Source organism: Equus caballus, chromosome 28, assembly GCF_041296265.1.
Source record: "Equus caballus isolate H_3958 breed thoroughbred chromosome 28, TB-T2T, whole genome shotgun sequence".
NCBI lineage: Eukaryota > Metazoa > Chordata > Mammalia > Perissodactyla > Equidae > Equus > Equus caballus.
In genome coordinates this window covers 10,233,459-10,255,134 of record NC_091711.1, presented here as the reverse complement: position 1 = coordinate 10,255,134, position 21,676 = coordinate 10,233,459, and the positions used below count along the sequence as shown (strand labels likewise).

General features: G+C 48.2%; 1 protein-coding gene across 4 annotated transcripts; it reads left to right on the top strand.

Annotated features, from left to right (window-relative positions):
* Nucleotides 1-1,391: 1,391 nt before the first annotated feature.
* CSRP2 (cysteine and glycine rich protein 2) lies at nt 1,392-19,766 on the top strand. 4 transcript variants are annotated; one of them, XM_023631768.2, is made up of 6 exons: nt 1,392-1,695; nt 11,772-11,884; nt 14,760-14,928; nt 17,945-18,074; nt 18,798-18,891; nt 19,463-19,766. In XM_023631768.2, the coding sequence occupies exons 2-6, from the start codon at nt 11,773-11,775 to the stop codon at nt 19,537-19,539; spliced, it is 582 nt and encodes a 193-aa protein (XP_023487536.1). In that variant the 5' UTR covers nt 1,392-1,695; nt 11,772; the 3' UTR covers nt 19,540-19,766. The 4 variants fall into 4 exon arrangements, with proteins under 4 accessions (XP_023487536.1, XP_023487539.1, XP_023487538.1 ...); XM_023631771.2 differs by having other exon boundaries at nt 1,410-1,789; XM_023631770.2 differs by lacking the exon at nt 1,392-1,695 and adding an exon at nt 1,719-2,363.
* The last annotated feature ends 1,910 nt before the right edge of the window (nt 19,767-21,676 follow it).

Sequence of the window (21,676 nt, the reverse complement as noted above, 5' to 3'; positions counted from 1 at the left end):
TTTTAGGTCAGAAGCAGGCCCAGCTGCAAATGATAGGATGTGGCTGTGGAATTTAGGGACGACACAAGCCTGTCAGAAAGCAAACAGGTCAGGTCCTGGAGCATCAAGAAGAACCCAAGAACCCAGGGGGAGAAAGGACGATGGTTGCTGAAGACCAGTGTGGCAGTGAAATTCACCTATATAGTTTCATTCAGTAGAAACACTAATAAACCTAGGCAAGAAAAAATAAGTACTGTAAGCAGCAGAGCTAAATTGACCGTAGAATCTAAAGGGCAGAATTTTCGTGTCAGCCCCAGGAGTCGTCACTTTCACATTTGCTGGTATCATGAAAATATGGATTGCCCATATTTAGAAAAGCTCACAGCAGGCAGGAATACTTCCAGCCTCCTGCCGCAAAATCAGGAGATGTCAATCACCACTACGTGTTTTTGCACAGCGCTTGGTGGATACGATAAGGCTGCTATTATAATGAGTTTATCCTGGATTGGCCCCAGCATATAAAATAAAACTATAATATTATAAGCCAGTTCTGTACTTTGTCACGCAGATCTATCCCGGGGCAGTGATTCTCAACCAATGGCCTCCTCCCCCTCCCCGAGAGGGCACGTGGACTGGAGAAGTTTTTGATCGTTACAACGTGGAGGGCGGGGTGCTGTGGCATCTAGGGGGCAGAGGCATCCTGTAATGCACAGAACAGGTCCCCACACAAAGAAAGACCCAGCCCCAAACGTCAGTAGCGTCGGGGTGGAGACGCCCTGGACCAGAAGAGGCTACTGCATTTGTGGCCTGAGGGGTGGTTTTGGTCACCGCTGTTTGGAGCTCCCCACTCTCCCAAGTATCACTTCTCAGGCATCATCGCTTCCCGCACAGAGGTCATCAGAAGGCCTAGAACGTGAACCAGAGACGGCATCGTTTATTTTTCTTTCTGTCTAAAACAATAAATCATCCTGTAGCTCAGGTATCAGGTTCCCTCGGTTGTCACTGGCGTCCCTGGGGCTTTTCTGACATCAACAAACCGAAACCCAGGGCCCTTGGGCGCCCGGCCCGCGGCTGGGTGAGATTCCTCCCCCGCAGCAGCGCGCGCAGCAGAGCCCTTGTGGTGGGAAAAGCAAAATCCCTGGGGAACCAGGCGTTTTCGTAACGTCATTTATTTAGTCTAGAGGAGAAATTTTGCTCTTTAAGAACAGGAAGGTTGCGGATTCCCAGAAGCTGGAAATCGGCCGAGAGAGTGCTTGTCCACTGGGGAAGTCAATCACGTAGAGTTTACTTAAAAGGACGAGGCGAGGGGGAGGGTGCTGGAACCCCCCCACCCCCCGCCCCGATCCGGCCAGTTTCCCGGCGCTGGAGCCTCCTCCACCTTGGGCTGCTCCCTCCGGAGGGGGCGGCAGCGCCCCGGGGCCCGGCCCGGCCGTCGGCAGGGGAGCAGGTCTGCGTTCCCAGCTCCCGGGCGCTCCTGGAAGCGGCCGGGCCCGTGCCGAGGGGCGGCGGCGGCGGGAGCGGAGCCGGGACGTGGGAGGTGCCGGCGGCTGGACGCGGCGGGCAGAGGCGGGCCTCTGGCCTTTGTCTGCCGGTCTCAGCCGGAGGCGGGTCGAGCCAGCCGCGGCCGCCCCGCCGACCCCGCGGAGCGGCCGGGGACTCGGCCGGGACGCCGGGGCGGGGCTCCGCAGGCCACGCCCACCGGGGGGTCTTTAAAAGGTGAGCGCTCGCGCCGCCGCGGCGTCCTGACTCGCGCGCCCCCTGATTCGGCCTCAGTTCTCCGCCCGCTCTGCGTGGTCCTGCTCCGACTCGAGTGAGTACCGGCGATGGGGGCGTGTCTGCTGACCCCGAGGGGGGCTCTCAGGGTCCGCAGGCAGCCCCCCAGCCCCTCTGACATCCCTGTCGCGCTCCCCGTGTGGCCCCCCAGCCACCCTCCGCACACCTGCGCGGCTCCCCGCGGCCGCCCCGGAGCCCGCGCGCGGGGGCAGGGAGGTGACCGCGCGCGCCCAGCACACCGTTTCCCCGGGAGGGAGGCGACTCGAGAGTGTCGCGGCGTCGCTCGCCCGCCGTTCAGCAGCCGAGGGCCCCTCAGCCCGCGCCGTCCTCCTCCGGCGGGGGCGGCATCCGAGTCTGGGGGCTCCTCTGCTCCGAGTGCGGCGGCGCTGGCGGCGACCTCCCCGGGGGCTGCTTAGGAGCCCTGGGGGTGCGGTAGGGGCTTCGACAGCCCCCCAGTCCAGAACCCTTCCCGGCTGCGGTGCTGAGCTCCTGGCACCCCCATTGTTTGCTGGTCTCTGCCCGCCAAGCACTCAACCTTAAATGTTGAAGAAACAGCGGTGAAACGTCAGATTGAGCACTCCCAGATTTTTCCGGAACTTTCTACAATTCAGGTACAACCAGGAAAGCAAGAAGGCTCGGTTGTGAAATTCTGCAACAGGTCCTGCAAATCATATCCTGGGTTCCAAAGCTCCACGCAGGCAGCCCCTAGGGGCACGGGGGTTTTCTAAGTGGATAGACACCCCACCCAAGCCAGGACGTTTGTTGCTTAAATGGTTACCCAAAATGTTAAACGTGTTTGATTTGCAGTCTGCACACCAAGCACGTTTTCATTTTATAAATGCTTTTTCTTTTTTTTTTTTTTTTTAAGAGTGGCGCCTGAGCTAACAACTGTTGCCAGTCTTCTCTCCCCCCCACCCCCCCCCTTCTTCTCCCCAAAGCTCTCCAGTACATAGCTGTATATCCTAGTTGTGGGCCCTACTGGTTGTGCTGTGTGGGACCCCGCCTCCGCATGGCCTGCCAAGCAGTGCCGTGTCCACGCCGGGGATCAAAACCGGCGAAACCCTGGGCCACCGAAGCGGAGCGCGCGAGCTCACCCAGTCTCCACAGCCGGCCCAATGTTTTTTATTTTGAATACTGATTTTTTTTTTTAACTCGGGCAGTAGAAATGGTCTTAGTTCTTAACTTTTCTGATTAACCTGTTTTAAAGCTCTACTTATAAAATGCCAAGAATTCGAGTAGGACAACCACAGAGCTGGCTATAATTTGACTCAAATTTTTCAGGAAAGAGATGGGTGGTAGATTCTAAAAGGGTGAATCTCACGTCATTTGAAAACTGCGTACCACACTAGGACCGATTTTATGAAGTCATCTCTGGTCTCCCCCACTCCGCTTGATCATCACTCTCAAGCTGTTGCCGCTGCTACTTTGTCAGTATGTCTCCGGGTTCTTTCTACTCTGGGTTCTAGTGTCCTTTGCTTCTTTAGAGTGAAGTTATGTAGCGACAGTGTCTGCGTCCTGTGAGTCTGTGAAACGGTGCTTGCTTGGGTGCCTTGAGCACGGCTGGACCAGGGCCAATATTGGTGAATTGAATGAAAGACGGAGTAAAGTTGCAGTTGTGGCCATTGGGAATTTAATTGGACAGACAATAGATACATTAGCAGATTTAAGCCAAGGCTTCCGTCATAATTTTTTACTGAATTCCTCCAAAGGTATTCAACAAACGTTGATTGATGCTGGTATATGCTAACTACTGTGTTGAAAGCAGTACTCACTGGAGATCTGTCCTGATGAATTGCCAAATCACTTGGGTTTGAAGAAACTGTAATTTATACTAAAACAGCAAGAATGTTGGCATAGAGTAGAGGGGGCAGCAGTAAATGAGGAGCTTTAGAAGCCTGGGTCCAGCCTCAAGGCTGCCGCTAAACGGCTGTGGAGGTCTGGGCCTCTCATTTTCCTTCTCTGTCAAAAATTAGGTAAATCAGATGAGCTGGGGCTTGTGAGCCCCCTGTGGGAGAGGAGGGCAGACCCACATTCACGTCCCAGCTCCAGCACCCTCTGGCCTCAGTTACTTCATCTTGTGAAGTGGCTGTAATAGCAGACCTGGCAGGCTTGGCTGAAGGCGCATTGATCGTTGCACAAAGGCCAGCCCAGCCTGGGAGAGATTCCTGGGCATTAGCCGCTGAGCTACAGGTGGTGGAATACCTGGGGATGCGGCCGGCTGGGGCGCCTCTTCCAGAGCAGCGTGCCTCCCGAGGGAGGGCATCTGCGAGGCAGCGCCTGGAAGCCAGCGTTCCCTCTGCTGACTGGCACCGGCTCCTCGAGGCGCTGTGTGGTTCCTGGCCTGGTATTTGCATGGGCTCCCTTGGGTTCTGTTGGGTGGCGAGTCCCCAGACTCCCTGAGGGCCTTGATTACGTAGAATGGTGATACTTTACTGTTTCTGTGTTGTGGACCCTTCTGGCAGTCTGGTGAAGCCCCAGAACCCCTGCTCAAAATCTTAAGTGCATAAAGTACACGGTACCAAGTTCACCAATCCCCAGAATTTCAAGGAATCCTTGGGTTAAGAACCCTGCCTTAGCGGCGTTTTCTCAGACTGGACTGTGGAGGAGCCAGGCACAAGTCCTGAGGTTTTGGTGTGGGCGACGGAGGAGGCACACTGAATCCTTGCAGATGGTATCAGGTTTCTTGCTTTGTTGTTTGCCATCTCATGCTAACAGTGCGACTAACTGGCCTTCACTAAGAAGAAGAGGACAGATACCATGTAATACATTAGGGCCAAATGACTTTCCCAGTTCCCTCTGGGAAGGGTTTCCTGGTGGCTTCAGCGTCCTTCCAGAAGAGCAGAGTGAACCGCTCCTTATGCAGCACACCAGTACAGGAAGCACCCAGGGTAAGAGGAACCCGGGCCAGAGCCACAAAGTCAGTACTGCATTTGCGTTCTCAGCAGTGGTTTAGTCTTAGCGAAACATCAGTCAAATAAGCTCAATACAGTTTATTTGAATTTTATTGGTATTAATTTTTAAGTTGAATTGGTAATTTTGTTTGGTTTCGGTTATAATCTACTTAATATCTCTCTACCTCAGCTTGCCTGCCTGTAAAATGGGGATGATGATAATGCCCACCTCCATTGTTACTAGGAAGTAAATCAGGTGATAGAAGTAAGTTACTTAACAGAAGTGAGGCATCTGGTAAGCTTTATGAAAGTGTTTGTAATCACTGTTACTTATCATGTGGCAGGCACTATTCTAAGGGCTTTACATATATTATTTAATCTCAGAACAGCTTTATGATATAAATAAGTTATTTCCATTTTTCAAAATGAGAAAACTAGCAGATTAAATATCCACCCTAAGATCATTTGGCAAATAAACAGTAATCTTGGCATATAAATCTCGGTCTGACTCCATGTAAAAATCACATAAATGCTGAACTGTTTGAATGAATAAATGTCTTGTAGATTGCACAGATTGTGGATTGCTGTGGCAGATGCTGAAAGTCGGGGTGACCGAGTTTACAGCATAGTTGGATTCTGATGACAACATGGGATTGGCAGGTAGTATCCAGATCTGGCAGGGATTTTGCTGTGCTCCAAGTTGAAGACACTGGTAACAAGGTACAGAATTAGTAATTAACGGTGTGATTGTAGTGAACCCAGGACAGCTAGTGGCTGCAAGGAGGTCTCTCTGTGAGGTCAGACTGGGGTTAGCGGAGAGGAGTGGTAGAGAGCTGTTCGGGTTGAAAGCAGCACTTGGAGCGTGAGATCGGCACACATTGGACACTTACTAAGGGCTAGTTGGATGGATGAAGGCTGGGCAGGGGAAGTGTTCCTATGTGCAGGTAACTCAGGAATTGATAATTCTCGCGTGATTTGAATGGCCTCAACCTTTCAATCAGCTGTGGAGTTCTGGGGCTAGCTTGTGGCTCTGGAGTCAGACATGAATGGTTGAGCCTGGCTTTGCATCTTTGGAGGTCAGTGACAGCAAGTCACCTAACGACTGAACTTTTCCTAGCCAATGTCAGGCCCAGTAGTGCTCCTGAAGGAACAGAAAGCCAACATTTGTGGAGTGAGGCTCTTTGCCAGGTACTTTACAGAGTTACCTCATTACATCCTTATAACTGCCCTATGAGCGAGTGCGCATCCAGTTCCGAGTTATAGCTGGGGAAACGGAGGCGCAGAGGTTAGCACCACAGATCTGGTAACTGCCTGTCAGACTTAGACCTATCTGATTCTAAGTTCCACACTCTTTCTCTTATACCAGGAATGTCTTATAGGTGGCACGCGCACTGCAATTTCCATGGCAGACATTATTAATCAAAATAATCTTTAATGCAGAACCTCAGCTGAACTCCGGAATCGTTTTCAACATAGTTTGAGTAACCCACTATCAGTGAATCTACAAGATGATACCATTTCGCCGTCCTGTCTGTATAAGGAGAGGATGCAGACTTCCCAGAGCCCTCTCTGCGTGCCTCTAGGTCATGGGTTATACTGTATTGCTCTTGTTTGTTTACATATTTCTACCACCAAAGTGGAATTCCTATAAGCCCAGCCCAGGATATGGCTTGTAAAATGTTGAATGGATACATTTCTCTGAGGGCTTCATAAACAGTAAAGCATCGTACAGCGTTTGTTAGCTGCCCTGTCCAAGAAGAACTGCTTGAGGTTCAGAAATGAAGTCAGGGGCAGCTGGACAAGGGAGGGAGGTGAGAGCTGGCCTCATGTGGAGGGATTAGGGGCATAAGGAAAAGATGGATATATGAGACGGGCAGGAGAAGAGGAGCATTGATGACAAAGACTGAACATTGCGAAATCATGATGTTAGAGTCTACCATGGGCCAGCCCAGGGGCATGTTAAGTTTGTGTGCTCCACTCCTGTGGCTTGCAGGTTCAGATCCCAGGTGTGGACCTAGCACTGCTTGTCAAGCCATGCTCTAACGGCATCCCACGTAAAATAGAGGAAGACTGGCAACAGATGTTAGCTCAAGGCCAGTCTTACACACACACGTGCTACCAGTAATGGAGCGCCTACTATAAGCATTTTCTGGTCTCATTCTCTTAATAACTCTATAAGGTACTGTTATCTTCATTCTGCATATGAAGGAAATGAGACTGTGCTAACTCCACGATCCATGCTCTTAATTCACCCTTGGGCTGAGCTGTCTTAAAGGCCAGCTTGAAGATAGAAGAACCAAATGGAACGTGAAACCAGCTGACTGCTAAGACATGATGAGTCTGTCCTTGGTTCAGTGGTAGATAGGGAAGGAGAATAAGCAGGGTAGCAGAAGAAAAAATTTTAGAATGGACATTGAGTAAAGCTTAATTTCCAATTAACTACAGCTCTCAAACTCCAGCCTTGTTAAAAATTACTGTAATGGGAGACAATGCTACCAACTTACATATTTTTTAATAAGCGACCCCTCTGGATGTAGCTCAAGATGAAACTAGTTTATAATAAACGCTCCCCTTTCAGGAAATTGGATTATAGCCAGGTTCTAGAGTAAGAACAAAGCCCTGTATGTAGCAATAAGTTGTCAAAGCTTCTGGAAGCATTTAGAATCTGGGTTTATAGATGGATTCACTCCAAACCTTTGGTATCCGAGCAAATAACATACACTGCAAGTGGCGACGTGTAGACACGAAACTCACGGATTCAAGGCATGTAGATTCTAAAAGCAGACAGTGCGGCCCAGGTGGTGAGAATGAGCCATGTGGCCATCCGCTGCTCTCGCTGGGCATCTAGAGGATGAGGTAACGTTACCACAGAAGGTGCCTCAGGTTTAGACGACAGTAATTTTCTTCTGGGGGTAAGTCTGATGAATTTTGGGTGGTGTCTTAGACTGGAGAGAAGCAGCAAAAAGAAATTGCACATAGGTGTTCAGATGTAAAGCAAGCTTTTTAATCTAATGCAGTGGATAAATCTTAGTGCTGAGACTCTTTCAGACATGGAAAACTAAAGAACAAGACTAGGAAACAGAAGGAACCTGTGTTTGGCCTCTTTTGTGAGATGTGTGTAAAGTGGGATTTTATTTCTCCTCTTACATTTTGTAAATTAAGGCATGGGATCGGGAAAGGCACGCAGCCCGGACTGCTCCATGCAGATCCAGTGTGCTGTGATTAATGTCAGCTGTGGGAGCAATGCAGCCAGAGGCATGGAGGGAAAATGAAACCTCGGTTTTCTTTATACGCGTGGCCATGCCAAGAGCGGCAGGGACGGAAGATCCTCACCCTTCCTCCTGCAAAATTCGGGAAATGTCCACAGGGCTTCACCCTAAAAGTAGACATTTGAAATTCATTTCTTAGACAGTCTTCACAAGTGGAACTATTGTTCTGCTTGCAGTGTGTTTTAATGTCCCAGAAAAAGGAGGTTTATGGTGACTAAGCAGCTGAGTTTTTTCTTTACCCTGTTTGTGGCCAAGTGGGTTTTCCTCCTGGAGTACTGATAGCAGGATGGACAGCGTGCGATGCCCCCTCTGTCTTCAAGCTAACAGTGCCTGGGTGTCTGCTAAGGCATCTGCTTACCTTGTTTTATGTTCACAACAGCTCTGTGATGTGGCGAGAGCTGCCTTTCCCTATTTCACAGATGAGGAAACTAAGCCCAGGGTTGTACAACCGTTAGAATAGTGAAGTTAACCCAGATCTCTCTAAACCAATCTTCCTTCCTCCCTCCTCCTTCCCCTCCCTCCCTCCTTCCTTCCCTCCATCCCTTCCTCCCTCCCTCCTTCCCTCTCTCCCTTTTCAGATGTACAGAATAGGAAATAATATAAGACACACACAGATACCTACTATTCAGCTTAAAAAATAAAACATAAATGCAGCTGAAGCTTTCAGAGGATGCTTTTTCTATTATACTATTTGCCTGGACCACAGAGAGAATTATTCAGAAATTCATAGGAAAGCGTTTAAACTGGATGGAAATAAAAAGTTAATGACTTGGAAATTTTACTTAGAATCCAAAAAAAAGTGACAGAGAAGTAGGACAGTGCCTTGTCTTGATAAGCATAAGATTGAATTGGGAATTGTACAAACAAGTTGAAAATGGAAAGATTCTTTAAAACAATAAAAATTAAATATTTTGATATATGCCAAGTCCTCTGATACGTGGTGTGGGGAATACAGAGATGTGGTCCCCACCCTCAAGGGGAGGAAGCTCATAACATAGTAAGAAGCTGAATGCTGTAGAACTTTGATAGGTATTTCCTGAAAAGAGAACACATTCACATTTGGCTGGTGTGGCATATACAATAGAAGTTAAACTTGACTCACGAGAAGTGAATTTAAGTAACCTTGATGAAGCAACGGAAGATATTCTCCCCTTTTTAAAAGTCCACGCTGCTCTTTAATAGAGAATAACATAAAATGATGAGTTCATTTTTAAAAATTTATTTTTAAATGTAATTCAGAAACAACCCAGGGATAGCATCAGCCTTGATGGAAATCTGGCTCCCTGAAGGTGATTGCTGCAAAATCAGTATGTGTGAAAACTAAGATGCCAGACGGATGTTAAACAGTACACTGTCTAATATGAGAAATGCTGCAGCAGTAACAACATACTGTAAAAGGCAGCTGGGCTACTGACGCTGGGGATCCAATTTTAAGTAGTTGTCATGTCTTTACCTGCAGTCCTGGATCTGGGTCTTGGTTTCCTCAGGAATCACGAGGGTCCTTCCAGCAGATGTCTGTGGCGTCCGTGAGCATTCCAGAACATGCGTAACTTTGGAGCCATGGGGCAAAATCAGTACCACTAATTGCACTCCAAACCCAAGCCAGTGCAGGCTGCTGGGGTCAAGACTGTGTCAGGTTTCACCGTCAGGCTGAAGGTTCACCGTTGATTTAAACACAGGAGCGCTGGTCTCCAGGGAAAGGAATGAGAGGTTCATGCAACTGCTGAAGGGGAGCGCGCAGAGGTATTCCGTTGTCGCTTGATATCGGTCCATATGGGTGCCTTCACCGTGGCCTGGTAACACTTCTGGACCCTTGAATTACTCTGTTCCTGCCTGAATAATGGAAGTGGACGTTTTGCAAGTTGAGACTGACAAGTCAGTGACAACTGGTCATACCAGCCAGGTCTCTTTGTGTGTGTGTGTTGTTGTTTCGAGGAACAGGAGCTCCATCTCCAGATGACTTAAAAAGGGAATTTACTGGCTCACGTAAGAGAGGAGTGCACGATCAGACGAGGCACGGCTGAACAGCGTCTGAACCTAGTCTCTCCATCCCCGGTTTCCTCTGTGCTGGCTTCATGCTTAGGTTCTTTGCTCACAGCCGCTACACAGCCGCTGGCAACTCCAGCCCTACTTTCGCACAGTTCTGACCAAAGCCCCGGGTCATGAGCCCGTTCCTTAGCAGTCACTATGGCAGGAGGGGAACACAGGGATCTCAGTGCCACGATGAGTCACGTGCCCAGCCCTGGAGTTGGGGGTAGTGTCAGTACTGTCTAAACTAGTGTTTCTCAAACTACTTCTTATTTTTGTTTTAATTTCCAAGTACAGACATTCTCTAACTCAGCTGTGTTCAACAAAATGAGCCCGCTGATCACGCTCTTGATTGTTGTGGCATAAAATTGTATTAAAGTTTCTAGATGCTTACCTGAATTTCATCTGGAATTGGGACCATCACCAAGAGACCACATGTTGTTAAGTACATTGCTGAACCACATGGACGAAGAAAGATGGTCACTTTCCTGGAAGGAAATCCGGGGAAACTATTACCAGAAGGGGGCGAGAATGCCCTGTGCAGAGAGATGCCCAACACAATGACTAATTCTGTAAATCCATCATTTGGAGAGGCCTCATCTCAGTGTTAGGAAATGGTTGGGTTCTGGATCATCTTCCTGGTGTAGGGTGAGAATTTACAGCCCCCTTTTTAGTTTAAGGATTGTGGATTCTTCAGGTTTGAGTTAGTGAGGAGGTCTCAGCTTGCTGGAGAACTGGCTGTCCCCTAGAGAGGCATGTGGCTCGTGCCAGGAGACTGACAGGCCAGGGCTGCAGGCGCCACTTGCCGAAGGGAAGAGTGAAAATAAGGTGGGCAGAAAGGCACACTTTCTCTGTGCTTTTAGACACCAGGCAGACATGACATGCTGTCCTTGCAGGGCAACTTTCTGTCCTGGCCGAGGCCTTTGGGTGTGTTGGCCATTCGGAAGCAGGCATTGTAAACTGGGTCCCTGCAGACGCATTCGTGAGAAGGGGGATTAGAACATGTCAGCCGCACGTCACAGCACGAGAGCCTGGCACTGACACTCGGGCCCCCCACCGCCGCAGGCCCGTTGCCCAGAGGTTATTCTGACATACTCAGCGGCACTGCAGTTCGCCGGCACGGGTTCTTGGTAGCGTGTTCTGTGTGGACTGACAGGCCCGTCAAAGAAGGAAAGCCACTGTCGGCCGGACTAGGGGACTTTGGGACTAGTGGAGCACAGAAACTGCGGTCACCCCCACCTGGATGGCTGTTTGCTGTGGTGACAGCTGTACGAGTCACAGACACAACTGCTCGGGCTGTAAGCCTGCCTAACTGCAGCCGACAAATATAAAGCCGGCTCTTACAGGGCAGGACGACAGTGTCTTCCTCCCTAGATAGCCAGTCATAGCTTGTACGTGTTCAGCGTTAAGAATTTGGTGGTGGCACGATGAATTAACGTGTAATAAACGCCCCAACGCCATGTCAGTTCCTCGCTGAGTGTAGATAGCACGCGTTAAGATGGTAGTGGGGGCAGTGTGCTCCTTTCTTCATGCCCAGGGGTTCCAGTGGCAGAGTTAGTTCTGTGCCTGGTGACCTGTACGTTCTAGTGAATGCAGGTCCTTTGTCTTGTAGGGGAAAAAAGCTCGCCTATGACAAGCCAGAGTTTCCTAATGAAAGAGCTGTAATTTGGGAGATGAGATTATTTTGGAGGAGGGCAGGCCTTTTCCAGATGTGGTTAGAGCGGTTCGTAAACACAGTCTGCAGCTGCCCCTGGGTTTAAACAGCCTCTGGGGCATCTGTAAGACACCTCATGTGGTGCGGGACAGTCTGACGAAGTCTTTGTTCCTTCAGGATGCCCGTGTGGGGAGGTGGAAACAAGTGTGGGGCCTGCGGGCGGACCGTGTACCACGCGGAGGAGGTGCAGTGTGATGGGCGAAGCTTCCACCGCTGCTGCTTTCTGTGCAGTAAGTACCTCCCGGAATTGATGCTGAGAAGCTTCGGTTCACTTCTTGAAGGGAAAAGCTGTGGTGTTGTTAACAAAGATTATTTTAGAAGCACAAGTGGTTTTTGCCTGTCTGTCCCCCTAGACATTGTAAATGCTCAGCCCAGCAGCCAGGGCAGCAGGGGTGACCGGGACACCTGGCCTTCCAGTGTCCCCAGAGCTCTCAGCCTCCACTGGGCCTTTCCTGCACTGACTTCTTCTCACCTCCGTCCCCGCTTCACTCAGAGCTCGGGTCGTTCACAGCCTGGCACCCGCAGTTTCTGGCGCGTCCTGTGGGCCTGGCTGTGGCTTCTGATTGGATGGCCCCTCCTCGCCCCAGCTTGCTTTCTGGCTGGGCTCCTTCTCTGACATCTACTTGCTGTTTCTTACCACACTGTTAGTTGAAATTCAGATGTCTGGAAGCTCATCTTCTCTAGAGGCTCAAATTGTCTCCTTTGGTAGTGAATAATCAGAGTTATTTCTGGTTATTGATATCCTAAATTGGAGGGAAAGGAACTTAGGATATGAAAATCTCATAGAGCAAGTTGGGAATTACTTTGTTTATAGATGGGAAATGATCAGAGTGTCTGATATAGACAGGAAGTAGGACATAAAACAGCACGTGCCCATATGCTCGAAAGACAGAGTGCCTGATAACAAGAGAAACAGAACAAGAGATGAGCTGTCGCTCTGCCCATTCCCTCTGTGACAACGAAGTGTTCAGTTTTTGTTGTTTTTTTTAAATATTTTTTTTTTTAAAGATTGGCCCTAACATCTGTCGCCAATCTTTTTTTTTCTTCCTCTTCTCCCCAAAGCCCCTCAGTACATAGTTGCATATTCTAGTTGTGAGTGCCTCTGGTTGTGGCATGTGGGACGCCGCCTCAACATGGCCTGATGAGTGGTGCCATGTCCATGCCCAGGATCCAAGCCGGTGAAACTCTGGGCCGCCAAAGCAGAGCGCACAAACTTAACCGCTTGGCCACGGGACGGCCCCAAAGTCTTCAGTTTTAAAACAGGAGAGTAGCTGCTTCAGAAAGCTCTTCATTAATCACCTGATTCAAATGACAAAATTTTCTTTCGTGCAGGCTCTGTCAGATGAGGAACTCACCTGTATGTGCAGACACTTGCTGTATCTATAGTACCGTACAGTGAAAATTACTGTTAGAAACTGCATCTAATAAAACATAAATCACGTCACACTAAGAAATAATCTTCAGGAAAAACTTGTCTCTCAAATTGTAGTTGTCGTTTTCCCTCCCGGCACCAGTCTTCAAGGGGTCAGGGCTTGCCTGCAGCATCACTGCTTCACGGACAACCGGGAGCAGGCCACAGAAGGTCAGTTACAGAGAGCAGAAAGACAGCAGATGCGTGTTTGCTGTGTGCCTCCAGACTCGCCGCCACTTCGCAGATTTGCCTTAACCATTTCTTCTCTTAGAAGTTCCTTTTTTTCCCTTAAGGAATGTATTTTTCTGGCAGGTTTCTAACCAAAAGAGTACGTGAACAAAGAGGAAAGGCAAATACTTTAGAAACTGTTGTGAGTTTCATCTGGGTGAAGCCATGATGGCTAGACCAAAAGTTAGTGTTTACTAAACGTCGGGCTCCTCCTAAGGTCTGTCTCTGTGCACTACAGCCTTGTAAGGAAGTGGTTCTGAGGGGTCTCCAGGCCTAGACGACTTTGACTGCGGAGGAGGCCGAGGACGCGGGGGCGAGAGTGGCGAGAGGAACATTTTCATATGCTTAAACTTGCTTTGGTTAGTAGATATGTGTTTTTCAAAGCTTTTTATATTTATATATATTTATTCTGCCTGCTAAGGGTGTTTGTTCTTCCGCAGTGTGTGGTTTTAGGGTAGCTGTCTGAAGTAGATGCGTCATTCTGAGCCTCAGCAGCATTCTATTCCACCAGACAATACAAACTTCGTCACCTCCCCCTCCTTTAAACCAGCCGGCTAGCCTTTCCCTGTCCTTCTGTCTGTCCTTCCTCCTTTTGTTTCTCCCCTTTTGAATAAGGGGGAGAATCTCCTTTTCTACTACACTCATCTTGGATTTCCAGCTGCCCCACTGTGCTACCAGTGAGCTCCCTCATAATTTCTTTTTTTCTCAAGCTTAATTGAAGTTTTATAAAGTGAAATAATGTCTGGATAGAACATGAGGACATCTGGCAGTTTTATGAAGTGGGATACGTGGAAATGGGGCAAGAACTCCATCAAGAATGAATGTGTTCTCCTTTGGGACAGAAGAGGAAACACATGCAGACTGTAAAGCACTCGCCGTTTTCCAGCGCACTCAGCGCTGCGGGGGAAGCGGGCCGAGATGAGAGAAATGCTGTTTCCCTTTTAGACTAGTGATGCAACCTCAACTTCTGGATTGCAAACTGTTTTTGTCCCAGGGGGTCCTTTCTGGGCACGAGGGTCTAAAGAGGCAGCTGCCCCAAGGTGCACTCGGCTCCCTTTGCTCTGTCTTAGGTTGTGATCCAACAGTCCTTGGATGAAGATGCTGAAAAGGTGGTGCTGAGGGTCGGGAGCACAGTGTTCCTTTTATTCATGTCATTATTGCCATCTCTGAAATTGGCTCCCTCCTGCCCGAGAGGCAACCCATATTCAATGTGTGAGGCTTCAGGATGTTAACGTTCCGAGATATTTCTGAAACAACTGTCATATCCATAGAGGAAGGCAAATCGCCATCCAGCGTGGCTGAGCCTCCAGATGCTGTCCCCTGGCTATTGGGAAGCCACAGAATAAACAGGGAATGTTAGCGAGCCTGTGCCTTTACCACTTGTGGACCATGTGTCAGCGCTGCCATTGTTCTAAGGAAAAAGGCATCTTTGACACACTTTTAAAGTCTAGCTTTTCCCCCCTCAGTGGTTTGCAGGAAGAATTTAGATAGCACCACAGTGGCAATTCATGATGAAGAGATCTACTGCAAATCCTGCTACGGGAAGAAGTATGGGCCCAAAGGCTATGGGTACGGCCAGGGCGCGGGCACGCTCAACATGGACCGTGGCGAGAGGCTGGGCATCAAGCCGGAGAGGTGAGTGAGTACTAGGTGTCACCCTAGAAATGAGTTATAACAATTCATGTGCTTGGGGAACAGGGATCTGGGAGTTTCCGGATTTATAGCTTAAATTAAGTAAATGACTAATTTTCTAGTGTAAATTAGTGACTATTCTTTAAGCTCGAAATACTGAGTTTTGGACCTGACACAGTTCTTACTGACTTTTCCAGTGGTTCCTAATCCTGCTTTTAGAGCATTCTAAGGTGTGTCAGGGGGTCATGATGTTCCCAAAAGAGGTCTGAATTTACTTCATTTCACAGCACCTTGGGGACCAGACGCCAGGAGCTCAAAGGATAGAGCAGTGTGGCATCTGAGTCACGAGATGCGTGTCTCATGAGCAATTGAGCGGTCAATGAAAATTCCTGTCACTCCTTCCGCGTAAGACTATTTCCTCATCAAGAAATTGCTTTTCTATAACTTAAAAATTGAAATGATTTTCTGTTTTTGATTCTTTGAAAGATTAGTGTTAAACTTTAAAGGTTTCAGTAGCAAAGTGCTAAGTTTGCTAAACTTCTCTTAGTATTTCAGGCTCAGGCTATGTAATTTCTTCATTTGGAATTTCCTCTTAATCCCTATTTTTGGTCCAGTAATTCCCCCACATGAACTCACATTTTTCACATCCATTTTATATTGAAGATGTCAAAATTGGTGTAATACCCCAAGAAGATGGCCATTGGATAAGACCATTAACGGTGTCCTTACTGTGGGCTGGACGCCAGGCTGGACTAATAACACGTGTTCACTCGTGGACTGCTTGCAACAACCCTGAAGGCAGGGCTTCCCGTCTTACTCAAGAGCAGATTGAGACAATGAGAATTCAGTGATTTGCCTAAAATCGTACTGCTAGTTAATTGTAGAGCCTGGAACTTAACCTAGTGTAACCCCAAAGCTTGCACTCTTAAAACATGATGCATAAGGTATGCCTGAAATAATGATTATTGAGTGCCTACTGTCTGCCGACCGTCTGTGCTCATCATAGATGATCCTCACAGTAACTGTTAGAGTTCAGATACTTGGCCCCTATCATGTAGATGGGACACTCAGGGTCAGGTCACACAGGTAAGCAGCAGAGCCAGGATTGGAGCTTGTGTCCGTTTGGCTCCCAAACCTGTCCTCTCTCCATGGCACTGGGGCCACCTCTCTGTTCCTCGGTTTCCCCCCTGGTTCCAAGCCCTGGCGCCTTGCAGCAGTTGTACAGGGCCAGCTCACTCCTGGTGCGTGCCGTCACCTGCAGGAGCCCGGCTTCCCTTTGTCTTTGTTAGAGTTCATTGTTCTTGCTCTGCTCTCCTTTTCTGAGTTATTAAAACTCATTCTTGTTTCCCAAGATTTCACTGGGAATAAAACCTCTTTCCTCCTGCTTGCCCACCCTCTCCAGGCATTGGCGAGCCCTCTGTGCTGGCCTGACTCGCTCTGTGCCTTGAACTCTTCCTCTTCTTAGCCTGGCCACAGGCTGCCTTCCTTCAGGACCAGGTAGAGGGACTTCCTTTTCCAAGACGCCTTTCTTAAAGACTGCACTCGCGGACACCTGTGGTCTGGGCCATGCTGGTGGCATGTGGTAATTGTAACAGCTTTGGGGACCAAACGTCTTTCCGAGGATCTCCTGGAGAGGCGGCAGAGTGGGCAGAACTGCCCCTGAGGCCAGCCTGCACTGTTCACCAATTCAGCAACCTCTAGGCCCTCAGGCAGTTACCTAATACCTAAGCCCCCAGTTCTTTATCTGTAATCCGAGGTAACCAGTAGCGATAGCCTACAACGTTGTGAGAATGCAGGGGAAAGAGAATCTCTCTGAGGTTCTTGTTAACATAATCGGCAGATGTGGAAATTTTTCTCGGGAAACTCATAAATGCAAGTATTGGCTATCCTTCTGAACAGCGTTTAAAATCACTTTTGGAAGTAGGCACATACAGTAGGTTGTGGAGATGATTTGTAATATGCTACATTAGGAACAGAAAAACCAATGCTGTGAATTAGTACTTGAATTGGTATTTGTTGCTTAGAATAAAATTTCCAGTGGCCACCCCAAACACGGTTCATGAAATGCCTTGTATTAAATAGCTTGGGTGGAGGCACAGAAGACTGTTAAATGACCCAAAAGTGGCTAAAGTGGAGATGAAGATACTGAAGACGCAATTGGAGAGTTTGAAGAAACTGTTTTATGAAACGGCAGTATTTCTAAATTAACATTTTATTTTAAGTGTGTTTGTAACTTCATAAAATGGAACTTAGAAAACGTTTGTTCCCATAGGAGAACTGACCTGGGCACCACCTTCTGCTTGCCCACTGGTTAGATCTTAGCTGCTCTACAAACTTACAAGGTTCTAGAAGGGTCTCTAAATCTTCCCAAAGCCCAGAATGGTGTTCTGCATAGTAGGTGCGCCTGCATCTTGAATGGAAAAAATTAGAGCAAGGAAAATATGGATTACCGGGTGACCTGTAAATAATGACAAAAATACCACTCTACCCAGAGAAAAAGTAAAAATAGATCACATAGGAATAGGCAGATTTTCTAAAATATTCCGTGCAGAAAATAATTTTTCAGTTTCCCCTATTTGAGACATACTAAGAAATTAAGTATCTGTAAAACATACTTAACTTTCTTACTTGTAGACTACTTACTTATAGGACCCATTTGCAGAAACTTAACTGCTAAGTTAATGATTTTTCAATCTTACGTGACATGAAAGGCTAGATGCGATTCTAGTGGTACTAATATATGAGTCTGGGGTAAAAATACGTGCTACGGTAGGTTTTTATAAAGCACAGAATAATTGTTGAGTGCAGAGGCTAGCTCTGGGGAGCAGGTGAATTTCGATGAGTTTACACTCGGGGACAGAAATGTTAAGTCTGGGGCCTTGTCTGTCCGTCTGTACTAATAATAAGCCCATAAATAGGTTCAAGTAATAACTGACCAGCACCTGAGACTCGTGCTGCCTTGTGGACTTAGACGGGCCTTTTGGAGAATCTTGCCTAATATTTTCCCCCTTTCCACAAGTGTTCAACCTCACAGGCCTACAACAAATCCAAACACTTCTAAATTTGCTCAGAAATACGGAGGCGCGGAGAAGTGCTCCAGGTGTGGCGATTCCGTGTATGCTGCCGAGAAGATCATTGGAGCTGGAAAGGTACGGTGCCGTTGTGAGTTAATGACAGTGAAAGACTACTCTCCACGCCCTTTCTCCTCCCCTGAACCCGCCACATCCCACGCAGGCACTCGGTCTCATAAATAATGCCTTGGATTAAACTTTTTTAAATCAAATTTCCATCTGAATCATTAATTTTTTGAGGTGATGCCCTTATTTGACAGATCACATCTATGTTTAAAAGAAACTTGTTTTCACGGGGGGTGCTCCCGAAGGTTCTTACCTAAAAAGGCCGGACTGTTAACAAATTGGGACCCTGCAGTTTTATTCAGTGTAATGAAGAAAAGCAGCGAACCAGAGTCAGGACCCCTGATGCTAATGCGGTGTGTGGATTTGGAAATGTTCCATAAGCACATCACCTCTTGAGCTGCAGTGTTCTCAGGCTTCAAATGGGCGCACAGGCCTGCGGCCAGGTCCAAGACTGCACCCAGAGAAACGCCCTCAGGCACAGCTCCCAGCCCTTGTCTTCCATGAAGGAAGTCCGAACCCAGCCGTTTTGTGGGTGACCAAGAATGTAGACACTGGGCAGGTCCAGTTCCAGCCTGCTAGTGGGCTTTGGACCATGGCACCCAGGCGCTTGCTTTGGGTGGATCTTTCTGAGCCCCTTCCTGCCACAGCATCAGCATCAGCATCGGCATCAGCATCAGCATCTAAATTGTGCTCCAGGAAACCGGCCTCTCAACCTTACTCTTCTGTCCGTTCCAGCCCTGGCACAAAAACTGCTTCCGATGTGCCAAGTGTGGGAAGAGTCTTGAATCAACAACTCTGACTGAGAAAGAAGGTGAAATCTATTGTAAAGGTAAAATTAATTTCAGTTATCGCTATCCATGTGAATAGCCCACACTGGCTATTGGTTAGAACAAAAGAGTACTCTGCGGATGGGGGAAAGAGGGGGATAGTGTCTCTGGCTATTTGAAAAGAAAAGATCTAGAGATGCTTTCAGATGACGGAAGCACAGAACAATTTTAAATGATACAATTAAGTTCCTGATCATTTAAAACTCCCCTGCAAATAAAAGCAAACAGAAAACCTCACCACAGACAGTCTTCTTTCAACTTCATGTTTTAAGCAAAGCCTGTGAGGATGTGCTTTCTATGTACGAGTAGAGAAGGTAGTAGACAAATATGTAATTTGCCGGCCTGCCTTCTATGCCGGGCATGCAGTGGGACCGAGACTACCCACTGTGGAACCAGGATGCCTCACTTGGCCCTGGCAGCTGTAAGATATTTGCTACCTGGCACATCTTATGCAAGGCGAACTTTTTTGGGCATAGCCAACAGTTTTTTACGTTATGGGGTCTGATGTGTGGGTCTTAAGCAATGCTAGCAAAGCTTAATGGACTGGTACTCACTCTCCCTTTTCTTTTGTAGGATGCTATGCAAAGAACTTCGGGCCCAAGGGATTCGGCTACGGCCAGGGAGCAGGAGCCCTTGTTCACGCTCAGTAAAGGTGTGACCCCAGAGCCGGGTCCCAAACGGAGGATCTCTACGTCTCTAGGCACAGATAACCCAGCACTAAACTACTGTGAACCTCTGCGGGCACTGAAGTACTGTGTCTCGCCCTGTCCTGGGACAGGCTGGCTGACGCGTAGGAAGAGCACTGTATCCTTCTGCTTTATTCATCAGCATTTTCGAGAACCATTTCTTTTACATTTTAAATAAAACTGCAGCTTGACTGGGGTGTTCACTGTCTTTCAGTTACCTGCATGTTACTAGATGGAGTGCACCCCGTTGCACAGTTGCCACACTAGGTTCACGTTTGCAGTATAGCTGTTGGAAAAGATCTCTCTCTAAACTGGCAAGTGTGACTCGAGAGTGCGGGCCGCAGGCCGCAGCGTTCAGGCTCCCAGAGCTGGCGTTCAGCAGGGCCATGTCTCCTGCCTGCTCCTCTCGCTTGGTGGTTACTTGTCTCCCTTTGGGAGCAGTTTCCTAAAGCATAGCTCCTAGACAACGTGCATTACAAGCACCTGGGAGCATTAAAAGGCAGATTCCTGGGCTCCACTCAGCCCCACAGAAGCAGAGTCTCTAGGGGCAGGGTCCCAGAAGCCATTTCAACAAGCTCATCAGAAAGGCACACTGACCCAGGGTGGGCACACCGTAAACCCAAGCGCTTAAAAATTCCTTCTCTGTACCTACAGATCATTACCAACAGCCACCTACAGACCACGGCGGAACGTGAGGCTGAATGTGACTTTTTTAGACTCTCCACTCTAATCTGATAGGCGGTGATTTACTAAATCTGGAAACGGGTGCTTTTCTCACATCTCACTTCTATATCAGTAGCAAAGAACATTGCGCTGTCCTGGCACATTCAGTGGGCTCAGGGAGAAAAGGAGCACTAGATGATAAGGAGTATCTGCTTTATTGTCCTAGAAACTTCTAGTTCTTTACCAAAGACTCATCCAACCCTTTATTTTTCAGGGGTAGGGTGTGAAATTGGCCTGTCATGTGTATCGATCTGTGAACAAACCATCTTTTACAAAGCCTGTTTCAACATACTATATTGCTTATTTTGAAAAGCTAACGGGGGTGTGTTATGTATGACATCAAAAAAATAAGCAGAAACTTAGGAAGATTGAGCAAGGGTATACCAGGTGAAAGAAGTCATGCTTGCTGACATCCCAGCCTTGAGCACTTCACCTATTCTGTAAGGCATACCGCTTCCATTGTGGGAGAGGGGAGGGCCTTTTTGTTAAGAAGGCTGGGGAAATTATTCACCAATAAAGGAGAAAGGTTGAATTGAAGAGTTATGGAGTAACTTCTAATTCTATATGTGGTAGTTTTAAAACATGCCTACAAGTTCTTTGACAGTCCCATCAAAAGAGTAATTCCCCTCCCTTTGAATAAAGGTCAACCTTGGTGACTTTTTTTTTTTTTTCCTTGGTGAGGAAGATTGGCCCTGAGCTAACATCTGCTGCCAACCTTCCTCTTTTTGCTTGAGGAAGAATGTCCCTGAGCTACTATCTCTGCCCATCTTCCTCTGTTTTCTATGTGGGACGCTGCCACAATGTGGCTTGACCAGCAGTGTGTAGGTCCACACTCCCAAGTGTGACCCCTGGGCCACTGAAGTGGAGCACACAAACTTAACCACTACGTTTCAACCACTGGGCCGGCCCCTTGGTGACTCATTTTGAACTAACAGAATATGATGGACAGGAATAGCTTAGAAAAGACAACACAGCTTTTGCCTGCCTCTTTCTCTTGGCATGCTCACTCCTGGAACTCGGCGGCTGTGTTTTGAGGAAACCCTGACGACATGGGGAGGTCACATGTAGGTGTTACAGCCATACCCCAGCTGAGGTCTCGCCCATCGGCCATGTGAGCGCACCTTCAGGTCCTCCAGTCCCCAGCTTCTCGACCACCCAGCTGACACCCAGTGGAGCAAAGGGAGCTATTCCTCTTGAGTCCTGACCAAATGGCAGGTCTGTGAACAAAAATACTGCTTTAAGCCACTAACTGTTGGGGTGGGGTGGTAGGCTGCTATAGATAACCAGAATGTTCTACAGATATTAAACTTCCCCACACAGAGCCAGCATTTCCCACACCGACTGCATTTCCCAAATTGTATTGGAAATGCTAGTTCCT